Source organism: Strigops habroptila, chromosome 2 (assembly GCF_004027225.2).
Source record: "Strigops habroptila isolate Jane chromosome 2, bStrHab1.2.pri, whole genome shotgun sequence".
NCBI lineage: Eukaryota > Metazoa > Chordata > Aves > Psittaciformes > Psittacidae > Strigops > Strigops habroptila.
Genome location: NC_044278.2, coordinates 31,671,791 through 31,691,660, shown reverse-complemented (window position 1 = coordinate 31,691,660; position 19,870 = coordinate 31,671,791). Strand labels below are relative to the sequence as shown.

The 19,870-nt window shown below is 40.0% G+C and overlaps 1 protein-coding gene across 1 annotated transcript in view; it reads left to right on the top strand.

Moving 5' to 3' along the window:
• The first annotated feature begins 6,176 nt into the window (after positions 1-6,176).
• Positions 6,177-19,870, top strand: part of LCA5L (lebercilin LCA5 like) — a 20,021-nt gene continuing 6,327 nt past the window's right edge. Inside the window, 8 exon segments of the mRNA XM_030476310.1 lie at positions 6,177-6,188; positions 7,352-7,484; positions 9,323-9,426; positions 10,454-10,537; positions 10,540-10,729; positions 14,181-14,695; positions 16,175-16,312; positions 18,236-18,329. Coding sequence (XP_030332170.1) covers positions 6,177-6,188; positions 7,352-7,484; positions 9,323-9,426; positions 10,454-10,537; positions 10,540-10,729; positions 14,181-14,695; positions 16,175-16,312; positions 18,236-18,329 — 1,270 coding nt within the window.

Below are 19,870 nucleotides of genomic sequence, written 5' to 3'. Positions count from 1 at the left end.
CTTCACTGATCTGTCCAAATTCTCTCAAGCTGCTCTTCAGTCATGACAAATAAATTACTATCTATCACAATCACATTCCAGACATGACTCTCTTCTCCTCCCAGTTACACTACTCCATGCAGCAAGATAGCGTCCTATATAAACACTAGCTAGAGTGGTGTATCAAGGTAAGTTTTACATACGAGCCATCATTTGATTTGAAACTGCAGTTTCACAAGTCAGACATCTGAACAACTGAATTTAAAGTGACACCAAGCTAGTGTAAATCAGTCTGAGACAGACAATGAGAAATAATTCCTGGACTGTGTATTTTTATAATCTAATAAACCTGAATGCTGAAGTAGAATGATAGCATATTACATTGGAAGAATGAATTTTCATTATTAAAGATTAAACTTCCTTTTTTTTTTTTTTTTGCTTAAATAAGGAAGTATCTATCTATAGAGCTATGCTTGCTTGTAAAAAAACCAAACATAAAATGCTGTACATTTTTATGGCAGCCCCAGAGGTTTATGGTGAGCTTGAAAAAGTGCATCACTTTGAATGGAAACACTAATCCAAAGTGTTCAAAAGCCATGCAGTTGACAGATCTCAAAGGTACTTACTTATATTCTTATTTTCACTTTTTAAACAGAGGTAATTTTCTTAATGGCTGTTGAGCTGCACAGTTACTTACAGAACACATTCTGGGGGCAGAAAGAATTGCTTGAGGGACACTTCATTGCAGGAAGTGGCAGGATAATGTTTGTATAAATGGTTAATAAAATCTGCATGAGCCAGTACTCAGAGTTTCATCACATGCTCTGAAAGCCAGTGTACTCAAATGCTGTCAGCTGCAATTTCAGCGTCAGCTTGTCTCTTTGGACACAGGCACTGAAGTAGATATGGCTCCTGGAATAGCTAGTGCCTGGGACAGATAATTGCCTCTGAGGAGATAATGGAAACCGAGCTATAGATTCTGTGCTCCCTTGCTTATGACTGTAGCTTTAACTTTTAGAATTAAACCTGGATAAACAATTTTTCTTCAGCTTGAGGTTCATAACACACAGGAGGCTCAGATAGCATCAGGACTGAAAGCAAAAATTAAGAGAGGGTTCTGTGAAAAATGAATGCTGAGGAAAAATAAAAAGTTACATGCAATTATGCCTGCATAAGGAAAAGGCAAGATGTTTATTGTTATGACAACAACAATAAACTATGAAGAAAATGTACTATGTCTTAAGGTTTTCAATTATTAAGGTTTAGGCAGAGCAAAAGACTTGGGACACACTCTAAGTATGAAACCATAAAGCAAGACTCTGCTGTGGCTGGCACCAAGTAGCTGGGCAACCAAAAGAATCTCTCCAGCAAACAGCACTGAGAGAGACAAATTTTCCGGGGTGTAACAACCCAGGGGACATGCAAAGATTTTACCAGAAGATATGAGATTGCAGGAGCTTGTTTGTGCCCTCACTTGTGTCTGATGGCATGGTAAGAATTCAGACTACTTGGGCATAGATTCCCTGTAAAGTGGTAGTGAGCAAGATACTATTTTATAACATAATTTTCCCTTTCAGCAAAGCCTGAGTTCCACTATCCCTAGCTGCTGGTCCCTTAAAATAGTTCTGAATAAATATCATCTAGCTAGAGTGTAAGAGCTACAGATAATATTAGTTTCACCTGATGAGTAATTAAATATTATCATCTATATCCTCACGACTCTGAGCATTCATGTTGACCAGCTGCCTGTGACAGAAGCAAGCGGTACATACTCAACAACTTAGAGCAAGACAAACATTAATGTTGGTAGGCAGAGTTGCTGCAGCTTCTGGTTCTACCACTGCATGGACAACCTACTCCTGATAATTATTCTTACTGATCACACTCTCACTTCTGATTTGACTTGAAATCTATTTGCAATTCAAGCTCTTTCTATATGGCTAGATTCACAGTCACGGATGACAAACCCCAATGCTGTATTTTAGAAGACATAATTCAAATAGTCTTCATTTTCCTCAGTCTTTCTGAGACCTACAGATTTGGAGTTCATAAAATGTCACCAAAACCACTGGGAATAAAAGGATTTTAGAGGTGCCCTAACCGTAAGCAGCAGTAAGCAAGACTTTGGAAGACTTCCTCTGTGTAAGACACAATTCCCCCTTTCTCCTGTGATTCACAGTACCTTAGAACTTTGCAGGATATTACCCATTTCTAAACACCTCTGTAGCTAGATTTATTTTTTTAGTGTTTGCTTCAAGCCAAGAATTTAGTACCTTTTAGCGCTATAAATGTCTCCACTTCTGCTTGCCTTAATGAATAGTTCAATGTCAGCTAAGTTTGGAGCAGAAAGATAATAAAGATGAAGTTACTTAAAATTAATTTGTGAATCATTGAGGGGAAAAATACAGACTGCAGATTTGCTCTAGAGCCATAGTGAATTATATCATCCAAGCACCTGATCCAGAGCACCAGGATGTTACTGTGTATTCCACCACATTCACTTTTAAAAAACACTTATTAGCATGATAACCAGTCACAATTAGTAGCGTGATTGTGTGGTACATAGAATAGAGATGGTTTTCATTCCTTACCGAAGATCCTCTGGTGTAAATCAGAAGAGGCTGAGCCCATCTTAGTTTGAAATTCAAAATGAACAACACGCATTTGATGGAGATCAGGCACACTGAAGAGAGCACCAGTGCAACTAGGACAATTTAGACTTCCAATTAAGCTCTTTAGGGATTAAATTCATTCTTCTTAGGAAAAGCTGTACAAGGTTGATACAAAATTTGGTTTTAATAGGATTTTAGTGATATATTGAGGTTCATGCTGGCTCCTTGCATGAGTGAGTTTTATTTCATATATAGCAAAACTCATTAAAGATTCATTGAAAGGATACCTTCCATTTTAATCAGCAATCTGGAAAACTACTCCAGCTGAACATTGTGTTTACTTGGCATTGCAATTATATATCAGTAATCTGAACACATTCTGTCTTCTGAGATTGCTACAGCTACGCATACACCAACACACCAGAAAGGAGGAAATACAGAAACATATTGCTGTGCAAAAATGCCATACCATTCCTTCCAGTATGTGTCTGGGATGGCACCAACAGCTTTTCTGGGCTGCTAACTTACAGTGGAGATTGTCGTTAATAAGCTTAAAATCTATTACAGTTCACTGGCATTAGCTATCTTTCTTAGCAGTAATACACCCCAGTAGCAATGCTTAAAAGCTCAAAATGGCTGGATAAAGCTTGCATGTTGCTCAGTGTTCAGTGGAGCATACACATTCATCCCTTCACCGCAGTCCAAGAGGAAAGGAATTAGTTAGAGCTACTAGCTGGGAGAATTTACAAGGAATATGTATAGCAGGGGAAAGATCTTGTTACAGCTAGTGCTAAATACATGATATGCTTAGTTTTAATTGCATAAGTGATCTCTGAATGTCAGTGTTTAATCAAAGCACTTGTACAACTGCCTTGCTGACTACAGCCCCAGTCCAATAGCCAGCGTGGCAACAGTTCGTGCCTGAGGCACACAAGACAATGGTGGCCTCAACACACACATACAGAATGTCTGTAGTGAGATTTCAGTCATGGTCACAACTTTCCCCAGAAAATGGATGAGTGGTAAAGGAGTATCCTTACCAACTCTTTCTTGGTTAACCAAAGGAGACCAAAACAAGAGACCAAAGAGGAGCAAAAAGACTGCCAATGCACAGCGTAGGGCAATCTATAAGGCTACTTGAACAGTAACTGCTACATTACAAATTACCAAACCTGCAGTGTCCAACCCCCTCTTCTTTTTTGCCCTTGCATCTGAGGTTTCTTATTAAAAAAGGAATGCTAAAACGTCAATAGTAAATTTAGAGTGTTAGGCTTAGCAATAGGCTGATGAGATAAGCTGATGAGAGAACTGCAAACTTCCTCAGCAATTCCAATTTGAATTGTAGTGAATGACCCCCAGTTCATTTTCTAGAGGTGATGGCCCCATGAACAGGGTGTGGGTTTTGGAGCAGTTCAACTCTGGAAGCTTCTTAAAGACACGGAGCTGGTGTCAGACAGAGATGTAGTTACAGCTATGAGCTAGCAGCAGCCTGTTTGTTTAGCCATGTCACTGGGAGTGAGTGACTGCCAAAGGAAAGCTGCAATCTGAGCTCATCTGGGAACTGGATATAAAAGGAAACAGTCCTTTCCTGGTTCCCACCTCCCACAGACTTCCAACCTCCCTACTATTCACATGCCCTTCCCTTCAGCTGGTACGCTATGCTGACAGCTACAGCAGTATATCTCAATACTAAAAGTCATCAGTATAGCATTTCAAGACACACGCACAAACAGCCCACAAGGGAAAAAAAAAACCCAACAAAACACACACACACCAAAAAACCCCAACAAAAAAACAACCTAGGGAAAGGGAGGAATAATTTTTTTCTGCATAACTTCATTCAGTTTACTTTGCCTCTGGATTCTGTCTTAGACAGAGTTCCCCTTTTGCAGGAGCAGTGCCCTAAAGTCTCTTTTAAAAAGGAATACATTAATTTCTACTGCAAACAATCTACCTTAGCTTTTGTGCAAATAAAATACCCACTTTTCCCTTCTTCAGTGAATATATATTGCATATACTTTTTCAAACAGAAGTAAATCTATTCAATGACAGATAATTTATATGCAAATGTTATAACTGTGGTAAAACCTCACATGCAAGCAATCCTGCATTAACAGGAATTCTCCACATCTTGAGTAGCTTTCAAGAATAAGGTGGCCAGTGTGGACTAGAAGAAATCCAGTGTTATTTTCTCACAGGCAAACTCAGGCTGTCCTGGGATCTTCTATGCTAATTTACCAACCTGGTCCCAGCAGAGAGAGGAGTACGTTAAAAATGAGACACCTACCGCTGTAGACCCCGAAGACGTGGCTACAAAGACTTTGATCACCATGTTGACAATGAGGGAAATGGATCAGCAGAGCACACCCGCTATCCACAAATCACCACAGCCCCAAGAGGAAACCAAGTGTTTGTTCGGCAGCTCCTGGGCTAACCTGAGCCCTAAATGGATGCCCCCCCCCAGCAATCCAGCAGCTTTGGCCTCTCCCCCAGGTCCTGGGTTTTCCCACCCTATTGGCTCTTAGGTATTTTGGGATGAGGGGCCGATAGAGGATTGGTTAGTAAGAGGAGCCATAGCAAGGGGTTTGCACCTGCCCCTGGCCTTATTGCATTAGATTGACAGGGTGGCAGTCCAAAAAAGGCAAAGCAAAGTAGTGCACCAATGAGACAGGGCTGGAGAAATATTTGGGAGAGGGGGAAGGGACAAGTGAGAAGGGAGAAGGGACAGGGAGTGGGCAACTTCGTGCTGGGGGCGATCATAAAGCTGCTGGGTAGTGTTTGATGTTGCATGGGCACTGTCACAGCTACGTCCTGCATAAAAGGGCTTGTGCCCTCTCCCTCACCACAGCAAGGAGGCTTCACAGTTGTAGCTGCAAATTTTACATATTAAAAGGAGAAGAAGGAAGGGGGGAGCAAGGGGAGCATAGATGTAGAAGTAATTATAGCAGAGATCATATGGAAATAAGCCTCAGTTACAAATGCTCTCAGCTTTAAAGAATTCAGATCATCATTCACGCTGCAGGCTCAGGGGCTTCTCTGAAATAAATACGTGTCAGTACACTTCCTAATACTGAGGAGGGTGATTTGGCTGATTCTATGTATCCAGAACCTGTTGTTGCATTTTCTCCTTTTTTGCATCACCAGTGAAAATTGCCAGGGCATGAGGTGTTCAGGTGAGGTCCTGGGTGAAATATATCCCATTCTACTGTGTGATCCAGGATGCTCTTTTTGCACTCAGTTGTTGCCTTCTACCCCAGAGATGGTCAAAGTTCAGTGGCTGCCTGCACGTATTTGCTGAAGGAAATCTCTGAGCATGAGAGGTATTTTAAGAATGTTAAATGGTAACAGATTACTTTCGGATTTTAAGGGCCAAGTTTGTTTCTGCTATAGGTCAGCCACATGCCACCGAGCTCAGTAAAGCTGACCTTATGTCAGAGGTGAAACTGGCCTAGGTTTTAGAAAGTGCTTACACACATTTCAAACGTTAAATCTGAATATAGCAGTGTCCAATCTGGAAAAAAACTTAAAATGGCATATAATACTTTCTTTCCAGGATTAGGTAGGACCAAATGCTGAATAGTAAAGATGTTCTTGAAGGTAAGCTTTTAGTCTGTGCAAACCATTATGTGAAGCTGGAAATGGGAGTATTCCATGTATGGAACAAGGATCCTGAAAAACCTCACTGAAAACTAAAAATAACAGCAGATAGTGTGCACTGTTTACTGTGACTCACCATCTGTCTTTTCTTTCTTCTTTTGAGAATCAATAGGAGGTCCAGCAAAAAGAAAAGCCTAATAGAATTGTGTATTTTCAGAGTATTTTCCTGTAAAACAGATATACAAAAAACCTTTAGTGCAAACCCATAGATTATTGCCAGAAATTATTGCACACGCTTGTTTCTCAGGAGATTCTATATGTAAAGCATAGCCTAGCAAATTCAACGGAAATGACTGGCCATTTGGAATATATCAATTACAAATTAATTTATTTGGCTACTAGTGCTCTAAAGAAGCACAAACAATGGAGGCAGTGGTCATTGGCTTCAAAACATACTGATAAGCTTTGCAGATGTAACAATGCTAGTAATTAATACTCAAAGAGGGAAGTATTTGCACAATCAAATGCCCACTGTCAGGACTGAGACAAAGTGCCAATTAACACTCTCTCCTATTTGACTTCACCCCTGAAACTGGCACTGAACTACACAGGGGAAAAACGGGATATAACCAAAAGCCTCTGCCCACGCAGGGCATGGCAGGTGAGGACTTCAAGGCATGATTCCCATTGCTCCAGCTGCTTTCATAGAATCATGGAATCACAGAATGTTTTGGTTTGGAAGGTGCCTTAAAGATCATCCAGTTCCAACCCCCCTGCCACGGGCAGGGGCACCTTCCACTAGGCCAGGTCACTCAAGGTCCCCTCCAGCCTGGCCTTGAACACTGCCAGGGATGGGACAGCCACAACATCTCTCTCATCCGATTCCTATGGGATTTTTCCCCCTTTTCAGCATAAAAATGTTTTGTGTAAACCGCACAGGGTGAGTTGGAGCCTGTTGTGTTCAGCTTGCATTCTCTCATGACATTCACCACACCGCACCTCGACAACTGTCTTCACACAACTCAACATGCAACCTCCACAGCCACCGCGAGGCTCAGCGCCCTCGTAGCGCAGAGGGGCCCACTGCCGGCACACTACGATGTCAAACTCCCATTAACACCCCGGTGGGGTACATAAGTAAGAGGGTGTAACCACGTTTGCAGACACCACCGCAGGTGCGGGGGGAAGAAAGCGGCCGAGGCTGCCGCACCGGCTGGGACTACAGCTCCCGGGGTGCCCCGCGGCCGCCGCCTGTCCCCATGGCAACCGCGACGCGGCTGCCCGCCGAGGAGGCCGGTAATGGCGGCGGCGCGGGCGTCGCCCGGGGGGCTGGGGCCGGGTAGAGAAAGATGGAGGTTGCATGAGAGGGGAAGGTGAGATGTCCTGGCTGGGGGTGCCCGGTGGCGAGGGGCTGTTCTCTCGCTCTGGGCAGGGAGAGCAGAGCCGGACGTTGTCAGGCTGGGTGGCGGGGTGTGAGGCTGAGCGCCAGGGACTCTAGGTGGCTGTCAGAGCCTAGGGCTGGGTGTTGAGGTGCTGAGTTGGCTGTCGGGGTAGGGTGCTGACTTTGAAGCCTCTGAGGTGGCTGGGGAGAGTGGGGTGGCGCTGGGACCCCAGCAGCGCCGTTGGGAACCCTGCGCTTGTGAAGGTGGTGGGGCTGCTCTTGGTTGTGTGGAGCACACCAGGGAGCTGCCTGTGGCCCTTGGAGGAGCCCAGAGGTAGGTCTGGGGGCCCAGGATACACCCTCACCCTTCCTGCCCGAGCAGCTGGGCCCTGGCCCCTGTTTTTGTTCCCCTGGGGCGCAGGGACCAGCTGTGAGGCGGAGCAGGCTGCTGCACCGTGCTGTTCTGGGAGATCAGACAGAATTCTCCCGCCTGGGTACCCTTACTCTGTTTTTGTACACAGACTACATTTGATTCTTCCCCGTGACAGTTCTGCAGTTTCTGGGTGCTTGAAATTACATTTTCGTCTCTGACAGATAGATTTGGCCTGAATTGGTTTTGTTCTGCTTCTCTTCCTTCAACGTACATTCTCCGGGTGTTTGTCCATTTCAGTTCCCCTTCAGCTCCTGCTTTTTTTTTTTTCCTTCATTTCCATAGGAATCTTTCATTTCAATTTTCTTGTTTCTTGTTCTTCACCTTTTGCTTTTCTGTCTTCTCCATTTCCATTTTATTTTCTTCTCAACATCTGCTCTTCAAGCTGGATGGTGAGATTCAGACCATGCTTCTCATCAAAACAAATTAAAGCAGTAGTTCTAAGTTTAATTTAAGCTAATTTGATTTAAAGACAATTTGGCCAGAAAGTGTTGACAGTGCCAAATCAAATTGTAACAGAAATACAAATCTATGCACCAAGCTGGCCTTTACCTAATCCTTATCTTTAAATATGAGTTCTCATCTCTTAAGGGATTATTGCACTGGCTCAAATTTAGCAGGACCCTGGGCATTCCTGAGTCTTCCACAATGAAATGTTATTCATGTAAGGGAATGAAGAATAATGAAACCATTTTGATTCAACTTAGAACATTTTGTGCTATCCTAAATTACGCTTTTTAATCTTCTTTGGGAGATATGTGATTCCCCTCTCCCCTTTCAGAAGTTAATTAAAAATAAAATGCCATCACAAAGCAAAAATGCCAACAAAGGATTTAGTATGTTCTAAAAATATCTTTTTTAGTGCAGGCTACTTGTTAAAACTCATCTGAACTGAAATATCATTTTAATCTCCCTCAGATTTCTTTTACATAATTGCTATGCCCCTTTTACACACCACCCCAGCCCCCCAAATAGACAATTTATCCCAGTACTGGGTAGAATTCTGCACCTATAAAACTCCGTTCTGAGTAGTGGTCTAAATAGTCTTCATGTGATATTAAGAAAATGAAGCAGATTGAACCATATCCCAAGAAATATTTTTTACCAGAACCACAGTGTTTAAATAATGCTGCCAGGAGTATGAACTAATCTGTTCTTCTACTCTCCAGTAACCTCAGCAGGGAAAAAAATTGAGGTGTGACAGGTATTCACAAAGACACAGAAAATCAGTCAGCATTCTGTATTTTATACTAAATATACGTTTTTAAAAGCCAAACACTTAGGAGAGTTCATTTTGTTTGAAAATTGGGCTTTTGAGAAAAGGCAGTTCTAGAGGAAGCAACAATGTTACTTCAGACTCAATCAAACAAGATGAGATCATCATCTCATCAGAGAACCACATCTCTGACAGCAACAGTGCATTACAGGTGATCTTTTCCCAGCTATGTGGGTGCGTAGACATGGAGATAAGTGTCATGCAGCATTTTCAAAAGCAAACGTGTTCAGTACAATTAGGCTGTGAAGAAATTGTTTTCGTTTAAAAAAGCACGCTGAAATCTTCCCTAATGTTACTTCTGAAATTGTGCAGAGACACTTTTACTACATTGTGAGCTTTTGTGTGCAAGCTTTTTTGTTTTTACAGTCTGATTTGAAAATAAGTAAAATAAAATACTTCCCAAAAGTTTAAGAAAACCTTTGTTTCAGCCTCCAAGTCATATACTCTGTTGTGCAGCTTTAGATGCTGCTATATCCTCTACCTGTAATGGTAATATAGCAGCTAAGATTTTATTTTATTTTATTTTATTTTATTTTAATGTTAATTTTGTTATTTGATTTGCAGTCTAATTATTGACAAATATGACTAAATGATATTTTTATGACATGACTGGAAGGCACAGTTAGAAATATCCAGGTTTTAGAGACTTGAACAATTATTTTTTTAATAAAGGCAAGCACTTTGTAGGTATTGAGCATAAACACAATTACACTTCTTTTAAGTTACATTAATCCTGGAGAAAATGTGTACATTACAGGAAACAAACAATGGTGTCTATCTCCATTTAAACAGAAGTAAATCTTTAGAAAATACATGCCAGTATCATAGGAAATTCTGAGACACAAACTAGTGTATTTCATATTGCAGTTCATCCTAGAAACTAACTTACCCACTTCCTACAGACCACACAATTATTTTAATGGGTTAAAGAATAATGTCTGGATTTTTTTAAAGGTAACTCAGTATTTCTTAGCATCATTTAATATAGTTGAACTGCGAACAACTCAGTAACCTTCTGATACCTGATAGGTTATGGAGGTCAACTTTTAAGTCTTCTGCTATAACACAGTGGTGAACACAGGTGATTGTTTCTTCCATATTCAGGTGATTTTTTCTTCCATATTCTAGTGATGGAAGATAATAAGTCAGAACATGGCACAAAAGCAGGGATACTATAGATTCCCCAAAGCCCAGAAGTATTAGAAGCAGCCGCTGTAACAGAGGTAACGACTGTAAGCAACACAGTAGAGAATACAGAAATGTGAACACAGAAGTGAAAATTCTCACACTGACTATTCTGAGGGCGTTGTCAGTGATGTGTGCTGAAACACCCAGAAGCAGCAAACATTTAGAAATATCAGGAACTGAAGAGAAGAAAACAGAGGAAAAGGAAGAAAAGGAAAAGGAAAAGAAGAAAAAAGGACACTGTATCTTCCCCCAAGATGATAAAAAAGGTAGTAGTAAAATGAGACTCTCTTGAGAAGTACAGCTGTTCCCTTTCTTTGGCATTTTTTTTCAGTAATTAGGTAGACAGGGGAAACAGTTTTTCAGTGAAGAAAAGTAATAAATCATGTTTGAAACACTAGGAAGGGGAGGGAAGAGAGACAGAGATTCACTATTGTGTTATCCCACAATACTCACAATCCAAGAGAGGATAATCACTAGAGACGTGGGAGCACCTTTACAAACCTAATCTAAGGACTTGGAAATGACCCTCACACATTTGCTGGAATTTCTGGTTTTGACCATGCATCACATGATGTGTCTGAAAAAGCCCTTCTTGAGGAAAGTTGCTCAAAAATTATATGTCTGCATAAAAGTGTCAGTTTTGACCAAAAAAAGCGCCATTTTTTGGCCAGCGTAGTCATGGTGTATGATGTAAAATTAAGTCTGTGTTTCAGTGGCATGACCATATTACACAAAAATATTACTTTTACATAAATGTTAACAGTAAAGAATCTCTTTCATGTCTGCATATTTTCATATCTACACCCATGCTTTCTTAAATCCCAGTATGACATGTCAAAAAATAACCCTTTTCCGCTCAGCTTCAAAATTTCATCTAGATCTACCAAATCTGTAAGATACAAATCAACCAAAAAAAGAGAGAGAAGCACTGATTACCTCTTCTATCATCTAAGTTATATGCTGCTGTCAAGAAGTCATATTGACATGAAACTAGCAGACCAGAAAGAATAGCCACATTTTTCCAAATCAATTTAGCAGAAGAATCATTATTAGCTATTACCTGTACTGGATATTGTAAGTGGTATTTTTTGCTTGTTCATGGCTATTTGAAATGATCCATTTCCCAGGAAGACGATTATAACTTACATTTTCACCCTGTATAGACGTGTATAGTTTTTACAGTATTTTTGTCAGCTTTTGCAGGAAGGTATTTTCCCATTTCTTTTACATCACTGTGCTCCATTCTGGAAAAAAATAAAATAGTAATGTAATGGTTGTTCTGATTTTCTTTACTGTGAGGGTGCTGAGGCATTGGAACAGGCTGCCCAAGGAAGCTGTGAATGCTCCATCCCTGGCAGTGTTCAAGGCCAGGCTGGATGGGGCTCTGAGCAACCTGGTCTAGCAGGAGGTGTCCCTGCCCATGGCAGTGGGGGTTGGAACTAGATGATCTTAAGGTCCTTTCCAACCCTAACTATTCTGTGATTCTGTGATTCTGTATCGTAGTCTTTCTGCAGTGGAATTGTTATTACAGAGAACATGTAGGTGCGATGCTGCGTACCTTCCATTTGCTTTGGATTTTACTTCCGGTGAGTTTTTTTCACAGCACCTGTTAATTTGTTCGCTGCAGAAGGTCTTGAGTGTGTCTGACCTCAACTGACTGCTACGATTTCTTCTCTGTTTACTTGAACCTTCACAATCATAGAAGCATAGAATAGTTAGGGTTGGCAAGGACCTTAAGATCATCTAGTTCCAACCCCCGCTGCCACGGGCAGGGACACCTCACCCTAGACCATGTCACCCAAGGCTCTGTCCAACCTGGCCTTGAACACTGCCGGGGATGGAGCTGTGCCTCGGATTGCCCAGTAAGACAGTAGTCCTTCTTAATCCATTTAAAACATATGTAAAAAAAAATTAGTGCCCTGACCAAATCATAATCTCTCATACTTTTGATTTCTAATCTGATTCTTTCTATCCTATCATTTTGCTATCACACTGAATTTGGTAGTCCGTTCTCCCTTCGTGGCTCTGTATGAGCAAGGTCCTACCAGCTTGCCCCCGCTTTCTCTCCTCCACCAGCAGGATCATCAGAACAAAGACCATCTGATTTGTATCCTGGAACAGTGGAGTGTATCAGGTATTTCAGGAATAATAGCAAAGGACTCATAGAACTGTATAACTCACCCCCTTCATTCTTTCCTCTGACTTGCTGCCTCTCACATCATGCACGGGCCTGACTCCAGGCCCTGCTGTGGGAAAGAGAGGAGCAGAGCTGGGCTGAATCTGTGCAGAGCTGGGGTGGCTGCTGCCCTCAGGGAAGGAGGGAGAGAGCAGCAGGTACTGCTGCTGCAGAGAGTAGCCCATTCCCCCGCTGAAGCCACTGTCCAGATAACATTTGCCATAGCTTTCCACTATTCTGGCATACGTCATGGGAGCAGCAAGGCCACGGCATGGTGGTTCCCTAAGCAGCATTGCACTTTACTTTTCCTACCCTGATTTGATGTTGCTTCCCATGTGCAACAGGATGTTCTGGCTGGGGCCTGCTCCTCTAAGAGTTTGTGTGCAAAACACCCATTAGATTCAACAGAAGTGCTTGAAAAGATCTGTCCTTTTCCTCTGGTGTTTTTTTGGTTAGTACCTTGCCTATTTTATCCATAAAATGTTATGTGATCTATAAATTATTATAATAAACCTCCAGCAAAATGCTGCTTGAAATGTCTTGAGAGCTATAGCGAAATTGAATATATGCCTGAAAAGGGGGAACACTCTCAGATTTACAGTCTTGACTATTTTCAAATTCTAATTATATTTCAGGAAAGGGAAATGTGAGTAATTCATTCAGAATGCTGGCCATAAAGAAAGGCAAATGGCAGCAATACTCTTAGAATGCTAGCCCGTAAAGATCTTTTTCAATTGGTCTATCGAAACAGTGTACACAACTGCATAACTGTTCTATACTCATAAGCATCTATGGTTTAAAAATGTAGTTCAAAGCTGACTTGAAAATTCCAGAAAGCTGTTTAAAAATCCAGCTGCAGAGAAATTTAAGCATGTGCTATTGTGATCACCTTGGGGTTTGAGTTCTTGCAGACCTGTAGATTACTATGTTTTTCCATCACATCTGTCCTGGTTTCAGCTGTAACAGTTATTTTTCTTCCTAGTTACTGGGTGGGTTTGAACCACGACACATCCCTATGTCCCCCCTCTTCAGAATCTTTCTAGATTCTTTGAATTTGGTTTGTCAGTCCCCAGATCATGCCTATAGTGAGCTGCATGATTTACAGAGCGAAAACTTATTTCCATTGATACTGCAGTAATGTGTTAACATAAACATACTTTACTAAATTATTCCCAGAGTTTTAGTGCTGTTTGCCCTAGAAGACACTGCCTGTATAGTTACCCTTATTAATGGAAAGTGAGCACGATGTCTGTTTGGAATGAAAATGGCTTCAAAGAATGAAAGGAGGGAACCTTGACCTCCTATTGATCTAGTGCAGCAAAATAAATGCACACACACATATAAAATCTTTAATGCATATATCTGTGAAATACTTGAACATTGGAGTCTTGATGTAGATCTTGGGCATTTTGTCAAGTCCACAGTTAAGTAGCTTGGATGAGCAGTATATGCACTTATGTGAGCAGTAAAGACATACAATGATCTTGCTGTCTGAAATGGTTGCTGTATATCAATGACAGTTTACTTTGGTCTGAATGCAGGAGGAACAAAATTGCCAGCTGAGAAGATACCACATCAAAATTCTTCATCTCCAAGCCTGCAGAGCAGTATGATTTCCCCGAAAAAAAATACAGTGGCTCAGCGAATATCATCAGCAAAAGTTCACAAAATTAAGGAGCTGAAGAATGAAATAGTTGACTTACAATGCAAATTAGAAGCATCAAGCTTAGAAAACCACATTTTGAAAGAGCTTCAGTATCGACACTTGAAAGCAATAGATAGATACGAAAATTTAGAAAGTAACTTGCAGGATCTTTTAGCAAGTCATTATAATGAGGTGAGAACTTTAAGGAAAAGCCTGAGGATGTCTCAGGAGGACGAGAGAAATTCATCCAGGAAGCTCAGAGAAGTTGAAGCAGAGCTGCTAAAAGCTAAAAGTGCTTTGCAGACCTTGCGTATGCTTTCAGAAGACAAAACTCTCGCAGAGAGAGAGGAACTTGATCACAGATTGTCAGTCCTTACAGAAAAAATCGAAGTGAATAATAAGAGAATACAGGTAATACCTGCATAGCGTTGTATTTGTGGAACAATAATAGGAAAGGTTTTTGTGCAAGAATAGTGGAGTTTTTAGCTGCTTCTTGTCACATTAATGATTCTGATACAGCTCTGTAACTTTGAACATTCCTTTTAATCCAGTGCAGTCCTGAATATAAGATACTAAAAATGGCAGTGGTGCCCCCTTCCAGTATTTTAAAATCTATCAGAAATATATAAGCAGGTTAAGTTTGGCAATAAAGATCTTTTAGGAATTATTTTAAGTTGTATGCCCTAACCCTGTTAGGTGAGAAGCGTAGCTTATAGCTGAAGGGCAATCTTCAGCAGTGTCTACTCTGCTCCCTGCCAGCAGCATGGGGTACCCATGCTTGCTTGGGCCTCTGAGCCGCAATAGGACAGACTCTAATTTACCGTGGCAAAGCACAGGGTTAGTCAGTCATACACGGAGACCACCAGGCTGCCCTGTTACTTTATGTGGTGCTGGTGGGCAGTGTGGACATACCTACACTGCCTATTCACTAATTACTGACACTCACTGTAGCTGTCCATAGGGCAGCTGCTGAGTTGGGCAGTAGTCGGGTGTCCTAGGTTTTAGGGTTGGTTCTACTGTCGGTTTAGTACGCAACTGTAGTAAAAGCCTGGTGGAAGTTTAAAAGGAGGTAATTCAGCCTCTTTTAATATCTTGTGCTTCTTTTCTGTGACTGAACCTTTCACAAAAAGGCAAGAATGCAGTTTTTAACACAAAACTGGAAGAGTGAAATTTCTATATCATTAATTTCTGTATTAATGAAATAGAAATCTATCTTGGGATATATTATATATAGAATTAATAAAAAGCCAGGTAATCTTAGAGGCATTTCACCATCTGAACAGCTAGGGCTGAAATACATTTATTACATGAAAGAAAATGAAAATATAAACAGCTGAATTCAGATGGGTATTTGAAAACTTTCTGTTCACAGAAGTCCTAGTGAGAAACTAATAAAAAGCATGCAGGGTTGGGTGTCCATAGTACAGTTTTAGTAACTATAATTTCAGTGCAAGGCACTGGCTCATAATGATGAAGTACTCAATAAAGTACTCCATAAATTACCTAGTTTTCATTTGCACTAAGCCTCCTTATGGTACTGCAGTTAACAGATCTCAGTGTGAGCAGACATGTTGTCTTAACATTTCTCAGTGATGACTGTATTCATTAATCCATCAGAAAGGTAATGTACAGCTTTATTTTTTATGTTTGAATGCCAAATATGCTTTTTTGTTGTTTTGTAAAATTAGATTTTATACCAGGTTTTGCTCATTTTAAAAGTAATTTTTCAGATACTTCATAATTTCATGCATTGCTTACAGTAGACTATAATTACTAGAAGCTTACTTTTCGTTATATGATCACACTTATTTTTCAAATCTGGTAAGAACTGAAATTTTTCAACAGCCACACTGAGCCCATCTTTATATTAAAATATGTAATTTTTTTAAGAGCCTGGAGAAGCAGCTGAAGTTGAACAATAGCAGCTTTAGTCGTCAGCTGGCAAATGAGAGCAGAAAAGCTCTGGAAGCTGGGATAATTACAAAGACCTTGCAAATGGAAATTAACTCTCTTCACCAGAAAATAAAGGTATTCGAGATTTTAAACAGGTTTCTGCTCCTACAAGAAAATTCAAATATTAAATGTTACCTATTCCTTTTGTCTCTTTTATATTATTTAGTAATGGAATTTTTGTTTCCTAATTGAGTCTATAGTTTATGAAAAAAAAAGTCAAATATCAAATGATGAAATTATTGTAGGGTCTATTTGTCATAAGTTCGAAGTAGATCAATAAATATTCAAAACAGAGATTAATGCATTATAGTTTGAACAAATAAGCCACACCAACTTGCTACCATTTTGATATATCTAGATCAATATATTCACCTACTAACTTTAAGTGAGCTCCCTTTTAGAAACACTCTCAAATCAAAATGAGCCAAATATTACAATCTGAAAAACTATAATTTAACAAAAGGCCATACATAAATGTTTCAATAGTTTGTTTAAATTCCAGCTTGGTTTTTAGGCAAATATTTTTGGGACAAATATGTCCAGTTCAACACTTCCTGTAATGTCTGTAAACCAAACATACAGAAAAACCTAAAAGTGACACTAAATAGAAGTAGAAACAGAACTGCCATGAATGGTATGTCATGAGTTGTAAACAAGAAAAACAGTACGTATTCCAGAAAACACGAAAACCCTTCTGGCTTTTTAATATTTTAAACTGTGTTTGTAACACAGCTAAAATACACTTTTTAATTTCTGTGTAAAGTGACTGATCCGCCTATTGATTCTGCCAGGGAGCTTCCTCCTTGAAAGTGGAATCATAATAAACGTGAAAGATGTTGTTATGGGGAGCTTTCCCAGACATTGTGAAGGGCAGAACTGGTGACTCCTGACGATTCATGGAGCCTTGTGTTTCTGTACAAGGGCATTGTTCGTATCAGGTGCAGAAACGTTCCTCCTGTTACTTGGCAGCAGCCAGGCTGCCCAGCAGCAGAAGCCCAGTGAGCTGTTGGGAAGGCAAGAAGTACAGTGCTTTTCGTGGACCTGCAGTGCTGTTTCCCTTCCAGATTCTGATGTCCTCCTATATGTGCAGATCCGGGAGACAGGAATAGTTACAGTCCCAAGAACACTAACGTAAAACTGTTCCAAAATGCAAATTATTTGGAAGTACAGTTCTCACCCTAACACTACTCTAAAATATTTCTGTTTCACGTGTTTTCCACAGAGTTCTCTATGTGTGTCCAGTTCTCCCAATGTTGTATTTAGATTCAGAAAACCTTCTATTGTTTTACTGCAAACAAGACCAGACATACTTTTTAACCTTATTTCTGTGCCAGAGTAGAGTTTAGTCTTACACATTCATAGTTTTGGGCTATGAGTTCTGGCTCATTCAGAGCATTGAAGGTATTCAGGTACACTTTCAGGACAACTTGTATCTCCAAAGTAAATGCAGCTCCTATTTTTCATGCTAAAACCCAATACAGCAAAAGAGTTACTGAAATATCTCTTCTGTGTTTCAGATAGATTTCAGTAAGGCAGGAAGACTCTTGCTAAATAAATGTTAAAAGTGTGCCTCTGAAGTTTATGTCATTTCCCAAGCAATATGTTGCAAAACAGAACTGAGCACATTCTAACTAAGGGTGCTGAGTAAATAATTTCTATTAAGAGAAGGAAGTAAAGGCACAAATCGCTTAGTCTGAAGAAAATAACTCAGAACAACAAATGAAGAAATCATTATAGAAGACTTCATCTGCTGAACACGGTGTTATAAAAAAGAGCACGTAGGTGTACAGATGTGTTCTTAGCTTTAAAAAAAGGAGAATTTTGATTTGGCTCATGAAACAAAATGACAGATCCCTATTTATGTAAATGACAAAGTCACCACATGGCCTGGCACAACGCAAAAACACTGACAGTTTTCTCCCAACATGGGAAAATTGAGTTGGTAACAAGTAATTCTTAATGCATATTAGAAGTTTAATAGTGTTTATTTCTTCCTAGGAAAAAGATCGGCAACTTTATGTAAAAAATATCTATGCAAATCAGATGCCTAAAATCCCAAAAGGCAAAAGAGATTCAGTACCTCATGGGAAAAGTATGTGTACATTCATTTTCCTTTTTTTGTTTAGCTGTGTGAAACTTGCTTTTCTTTAAAACTTGGAGCTATGTTCAAAAATAAAAGCTAATATAGTACTTTTATATGGGCTAAAAATATTCTGTTACATGTAATTTGAAGAGAAGTGCTTGGTGTTTTGCTCAGTTATTCTATGAATACAAACATGACTCGTTTTTAATATTTAACCCAATTTTCCTCATGCATAGTGTTTAGCATACGTAATTTTATTATACTAACGGTGACACTGAAGAAGTGCTGCTATTTTAAGTGCATATTTGCATCAAGAGCTGTTTGCCTGTTTGTTTTTTAACAAGGTGAAGCTGCCATTCCCCAAAGCTTTTGCAGACTAAGTTTTGCTCAGGCTGTTCCTTTTGACTTGGCCTGGAGAAGTGGCTACCCTGGACCTAGAATTCCTGCCACCTGGTTCACTAACTGAAAGCATTTCATGAACAACCCTCCTGTAGCAAGTTCCTACTTTTAGTATAGACTTTCAAAGTGCTTTTATATGAGCAAAATTGATGAATTTAATGGCATCTTTAGAAACTGTTTTCTCATCTTTAAAATCCTTAGACCCTGTTACTTCTAGCGCAGATGCTTCAATGTCCATTATTGAAGCTCCAGCAACCTGCAATTTGTTGGAGTGTAAGGAGAGGAGGAATTTTCAGATACAAGGTTTAGGAGGTTTAATAGCCACTGTGATGATCACACAGTCAGCTTATCAGAGAGAAGAGAACATTTATCCTTAGTAGCCCTTTGGGTTTTTAGTGTAAGTAAACTTAAATGGGCAATAACCCAGTTATTGTATATCCTCTCAATTCTTTCTACAGAATTGATGTTATTTAAAATAATACAGTAGAATGACAGAAAAGAACAATAGAAAGTTAAATCTATCAAGGAAGAAAGAGCTCTTTAGTAGAGAGTGTTTCTTTCACATGGATGCTCAGTTATTGGAGAGAAATATCTATCGTATGCAATCTTGTCTATCAAACATTCCAAGAGTGGGAATCCCCCCTTGTGTGGGATTCAATTACTTAATTATAGGCATCCAGTGCCATTTGAGATGTTCTAGCACATTCTGCCTGGCCCTGTAGTTGTTGTTCCAGAAGGACACAGGCTTCCCATCAGTCCTATGTAGTATCAGCCAACCTTATGTGGATATCTTGAATGCTTGAAGGCATCTCAAATAGCAAGAGGCGCCTGTGTTCAGACAAGTGGATCCCATCCCTTGAACTGAGAGAGCAACAGCTAAAACCAGCTGCAAATCATAGAAGCCAAGAACTCAGTTGCCTGTGTGCTCACTATATTCTCCAGGGACAAAAATGTTGAAAGAGACACTGATTAAGCACTTAAAAATTTCTAATTGTCGTATTCTTTAGATGTTGTATCTAGAATTTATTAATAAATGTGTTTTATACAGAAACTAATAAACAGACTTCAAGTACTTCCCCCACATTGAAAGAAATATTTTGCCTCCTACTCAGGATCATAAACATTCTGTCAATACCCTGAAGGAGAGCTTT